At 56.5% G+C, this 5830-nt stretch overlaps 1 protein-coding gene across 1 annotated transcript in view; it reads right to left on the minus strand.

Moving 5' to 3' along the window:
- HLTF (helicase like transcription factor) overlaps positions 1 to 5824 on the minus strand; it is a 30384-nt gene extending 24560 nt beyond the window's left edge. Inside the window, exons 1-3 of the mRNA XM_075570410.1 lie at positions 5716 to 5824; positions 5190 to 5356; positions 3817 to 3950 (exon numbers count right to left, since the gene is read on the minus strand). Coding sequence (XP_075426525.1) covers positions 3817 to 3950; positions 5190 to 5341 — 286 coding nt within the window. The 5' untranslated portion in view covers positions 5342 to 5356; positions 5716 to 5824. The remainder of the gene's footprint in view (positions 1 to 3816; positions 3951 to 5189; positions 5357 to 5715) is intronic.
- Positions 5825 to 5830: the final 6 nt, after the last annotated feature.

Below are 5830 nucleotides of genomic sequence, written 5' to 3' on the forward strand. Positions count from 1 at the left end.
GAGAGAGAGAGTGTGAGGTCAGAGAGAGAGAGAGAGAGGGAGGTCAGAGAGAATGTGAGGTCAGAGGTCAGAGAGAGAGAGAGTGTGAGGTCAGAGAGAGAGAGTGTGAGGTCAGAGAGAGAGAGTGTGAGGTCAGAGAGAGAGAGAGTGCGGTCAGAGAGAGGTCAGAGAGAGAGAGAGTGAGGTCAGAGAGAGTTAGAGTGTGTGAGAGAGAGTGAGAGTGTCTGAGAGAGACACCAACTGCGCACTGCAACTGTTAGGTATGTTTGTACACCTATGTATGTATGTACACCTTTGTTTTTACTTTGGGCGCCGCGTAAAAATCCTGATCGCCTTGGGGAGCCTTGAAAAAATTCTGATTGCCTTGGGGAGCCTTGAACCGAAAAAGTTTGGGAACCACTGCCCTAATACTTCCACACTGTCCCACCCCTCACTGAGTTTTGGGAACGCTTTGCTTTTGCAACACCTAATCCTCTAATCCTCAACCTGCTCTGGGGCCACGCTTCACAGCTATCAAAACCTTCACGTCTGCTACCACAGACTGCCGAATCAGGTACAGAATCTACACACAACGCACAAACACAGCACACACACACATTCACACAACACCAAACACTGCAGACTGCCTCTTCAAACCCCCCCCTCCCCTCCACGCCACACATCTCCCTCCCGCAACCGGACCGCGAGGCCGCGGCCTCCACTCACACACCATAGCAACGATGTCCCTCCCCTGCACCTCACACAGCTCCCTACCGCAACCAGACCGCGAGGCCCCCTACCCCGCTACACCATGCCACCAATGTCCCTCCCCCTATCCCGCTACCTCACACAGTGTAGCTCCCGCTACACACCACTCCCTCCGCTACACACCACTCCCTCCCGCTCCATTCCTTCCCCGGCGGGGGAACAGGCAGGCTGCCACGCGGCGCCTAAGATGGCGGACCCCCTTCCTCCCTCGCGCTCCATTCCCTCCCCGCTCCACTCCCTCCCGCTCCACTCCCCACCCTCCCGCTCCATTCCCTCGCGCTCCACTCACCACTCCCTCCCGCTACACACCACTCCCTCCCGCTACACTCACCTCCCTCCCCGGCGGGGAACAGGCTGCCACGCGGCGCGTAAGATGGCGGACCCCCTTCCTCCCTCGCGCTACATTCCCTCCCGCTCCACTCACCTCCCTCCCGCTCCATTCCCTCCCGCTCCATTCCCTCCCGCTCCACTCAGCTCCCTCCCCGGCGTGGGAACAGGCTGCCACGCGGCGCGTAGATGGCGGACCCCCTTCCTCCCTCGCGGCGCCGAGTGAGAAGATGGCGGCGGCCGGAAGTACAGGTAGTGTCGCGTGTGTGTGTGTGTGTGTGTGTGTGTGTGTGACACTGCCCCACCTCCTGTCCACTGCCCCCCCTCCTGTCCACTGCCCCCCCCTCCTCCTGTCCACTGCCCCCCCTCCTGTCCAAAGCCCCCCCCCCCTCCTGTCCACAGCCCCCCCCCCTCCTGTCCACAGCCCCCCCCCCTCCTGTCCACTGCCCCCCCCCCCTCCTGTCCACTGCCCCCCCTCTCCTGTCCACTGCCCCCCCTCTCCTGTCCACTGCCCCCCCTCTCCTGTCCACTGTCCACCCCCTCCTGTCCACTGTCCACCCCCTCCTGTCCACTGCCCCCCCCCCTCCTGTCCACTGCCCCCCCCTCCTGTCCACTGCCCCCCCCCTCCTGTCCACTGCATCCCCCTCCTGTCCACTGCCCCCCCTTCCTGTCCAGCTGCCCCCCCTCCCCCCTTCCCACCGCCCCACCCCCCTTCCCACCGCCCCTTCCCACCCGCCTCCCCCCACCCCCTTCCCACCGCCTCCCACCCTTCCCACCGCCTCCCCCCTCCTTCCCACCGCCTCCCCCCCCCTTCCCACCGCCTCCCCCCCCCCCTTCCCACCGCCTCCGCTCCCCTTTCCCCCCCTCCCGCTCCCTTTCCCCCCTCCGCTCCCCTTTCCCCCCCCTCCGCTCCCCCTTTCCCCCCCTCCGCTCCCCTTTCCCCCCCCTCCGCTCCCCTTTCCCCCCCCCTCCGCTCCCCTTTCCCCCCCCCTCCGCTCCCTTTCCCCCCCTCCGCTCCCCTTTCCCCCCCTCCGCTCCCCTTTCCCCCCCTCCGCTCCCCTTTCCCCCCCTCCGCTCCCCTTTCCCCCCCCCTCCGCTCCCCTTTCCCCCCCCTCCGCTCCCCTTTCCCCCCCTCCGCTCCCCTTCCCCCCCCTCCGCTCCCTCCACCCCCCCCCTCCGCTCCCCCTCCCCCCCTCCCCTCCCTCCACCCCTGCACCCCCCTCCCTCCACCCCCCTCCCCCTCCCACCCCCTCCACCCCTTCCCCCCCCTCCTCTAACCCTTCCCCCCCTCCCTACCCTTCCCCCCCCCCCTCTAACCCTTCCCCCCCCCGCTCCTCTAACCCTCCCCCCCCCCCGCTCCTCTAACCCTTCCCCCCCCCGCTCCTCTAACCCTTCCCCCCCCCGCTCCTCCAACCCTTCCCCCTCCTCCACCCCCTTGCCCCCCTCCTCCACCCCTTGCCCCCCTCCTCCACCCCTTGCCCCCCTCCTCCACCCTTGCCCCCTCCTCACCCCTTGCCCCCCTCCTCCACCCCTTGCCCCCCTCCTCCACCCCTTGCCCCCCCTCCTCCACCCCTTGCCCCCCTCCTCCACCCCTTGCCCCCCTCCTCCACCCCCTTGCCCCCCTCCCTCCACCCCTTGCCCCCCTCCACCACCCCTCCCTCCCTTCCCGCCGCCCTTCGCCTTCCTGCCCGCCTTACCGCCTCCCCACCCCCGCCTCTGCCTTTCACCCGCCCTTACTCCGGCCGCCTCTGCCTTTCACCCACCGCCTCACAGCCGCTGCACACACTCAACAGACACCCGCCACACTCGACACATACCTGCCGCCACACACACCTGCTGCCTCCCGCCCCTACGCACCGACATCACTGTCCCCACCGCCTCACACCCTAGCAGGACCCCCACGCACAGACAGCACTCACAACCCACGCGCCACCCGCCGCCTCACACCCTAGCAGGACCCCCACCTCACAGACAGCACTCACACCCACGCGCCACCCGCCGCCTTACACCCTAGCAGGACCCACACTCACAGACAGCACTCACAACCCGACGGCGCCACCCGCCGCCTCACACCCTAGCAGGACACACGCCTCACATTTTTACATCACTTATGGCACCAAAATATACATTGTACTGTGGTGTGGTTACAATAAACCATTTTTATACAACATCGTATTACATTTTCTTCCATCTTTCTTTTCAATATTATTATCCAACCTTTACAACAAATACTCACCTATTGTTCCACAACTTATAAATAATACTACCTATTACGCATTTACATCCCGGGCAACGCCGGGTCTCTCAGCTAGTTATATATATATATTCATATGCTGTAGCAATTTTCTAGCTGCTACACCACAGGGTTGGTGTGATGAATTTGACTCTATAAACACACTTAACATCTGCACAGAGAATTGCTACTAGCATATGACGGGGTAATGGGTTCGATACCTGCATGTGTAATTATATAAAATGTATTCACTGTTGGGCTGTCATTGGTCAGAGTAGGGTCATGTGACACTCCTCTGCATTCGAAAGTCATGGGATGCAGCCTGATAAAGCAGGGAGAGGAGAGAGCTGCAGATGCTGGTAAGTCCTCGCTGATCGTAGTAGCCATTTCATGATCCCGGTTATAACGCGATCCCCGTTATAACGCTGTCTCATTATGTGGACACCGAGCACCGCGCTATAACGGGGTTCAGCTGTATATATATATAACATAAAAGACATAGTACTCACTCTTTGGAAGGGGGCCAAGTTTGAATCCATGTCTTTTCAGATGATCTAAAACAGACTGTTTGTTTTCCTCTCTTCCCCAAAAACTCAGCTGTAACGGCATAGTAAAGACATTGTGGGCGCCATATGGCACTACCCTAAAAGAATGAAAACATATTTATTATTTTTTGGCATTCCCAGGATCGTAGCTTAATAAATAGAGAACATTCCTAAAATTCAGTGTTGCGGCAGGCCCGTGCCTAGGCTATGTGCTGCCCTTAGGTAAGCACTATTAAGGAAGAGAGCCCCAACCCCAAAGGAAGCAGGGGGTATCTGGAACTGAACCCTCTTAATTTCAGTTTCAGAGACCACCTGCTTCCTGAGATACTTACCTTCTTAGGCTGCGGCCATGGTCTGGCAGACGGTGTGGAGGCATGCGCGCGCAGCGCGATCACATTCCCTTAAGCCATTGATCGCGCCCATAGACTGCGCGGGCGACAGAAGGAGGGGACGCATGCTGCGCGAAGAATCAGTTGAAACTGATCACTCTGCGCGACAGGCAGGTCACGTGAGCGGTTAGCCCAATGAGGGCGACATGCTCCATGACGTCACAGACACGCCCCCTGGTGGCACGTCTAGCATTTCCAAAAAAAACGCACCCGCTTCACGCGGGTGATGTCATAGACGCGCACGCCTCCGCGTGGGCGAAGCTGTATGGACGCAGCCTCAGGGGATGCCGGTATATCCTGCTCAGGTTCACATGTCCTATCAGATGGGTCAATAGGAAGTCGTGATGTCATATGTGGCTTTCTATCGGCCCATGTGACCGGTGGCTTTAAGCCTGAGCTGCGATACCCGGCACCACCTAAGGAGGTAAGTATCTCAGGAATTAGTGGGTCTCCGGAGCTGAAATTAACATGGTTCAGCTCCTGAGACCCCTGCTTCAATTTATTAAAAAAAAAGAGAAGGAGCAGAAGTGCAACCCCTCTCTCCCTCTTGCCGCCCGAGACCCGCCGCCCCTAGTCAGCACCTTAGCTGCTTACTGTCTAGGTACGGGCCTGAGTCTATACCAAACTACTTAAATGTTATTTTTTAATTTATGACACTTTTAGCACATCAAGGACAAACATCACTAACATTTTATTCAACACAGCCTTGTATGAGCTAGTTACAGTGCTCAACCTGAATAATTTTACAACTCATGAAAGGAGATGTGCAAATCTGTTGCCACATGTCAATGTATACTATACCAAATGATGTTACCAATGTACATGTGTTTTGCACAACCAATTACACAATATACATATATTATGTTCAGGCATTTTTATTAATGCAAACAAAATGTGAAAAATAATCCACTAGCAAGATGCTTTCCTCCATGAGCCCCAGTTACTCACCCCTCAACCTTTGCTAATTTACGGTCCATGATGTAGGCCAAAGCAGCAGCCAATTCTTTCTTAATGTGACCAACTTGATCCCCATTGACATTATTAACTTTGACTGCATTTCTATCATATTGGTTGTTAGGTTCTCTCTGAAGAGCAACCATTTCATTATTGTTCACCTGAAATCAAAAAAAAATCACAATATTGTGTCAGCTAAAGTGTCAAGACATCTACATTATATTTAGCACAGAAGTTCTGATCTAAGAAATGAGGCAGAGTGTTTCCCCAGCCGTTTAATAGACTACAACTGCTTTGCGACCACCCATTACCGATAGCATATTTTGTCTGTGATGTCTACTTCTAAGGGCTAGTCCCAAACCACTACTGGACTCTACCACCTACTGATTTCCTGCTTATCACCTTACTTATATGTGATAGTAATAGGGTTTGACAAGTGTCTTCTACCTTGAATTCTAATGCAATGATTGGTTGCTTTTATTTTGTCCCCCTTATACCTCTCTATTTACAGTGCACGTACCACCCCAGTATAGTAACGCAGGCCAACTACATTCCCTCTCAGAGATCCAAACAAAACTGCAGAATCTAGATCCTCCTCTATAGATGAAGAAGAGTCATCGGCCGAAAATATGTCT

The sequence above is a fragment of the Ascaphus truei genome, chromosome 14, assembly GCF_040206685.1.
Source record: "Ascaphus truei isolate aAscTru1 chromosome 14, aAscTru1.hap1, whole genome shotgun sequence".
NCBI classification, from domain to species: Eukaryota; Metazoa; Chordata; class Amphibia; order Anura; family Ascaphidae; genus Ascaphus; species Ascaphus truei.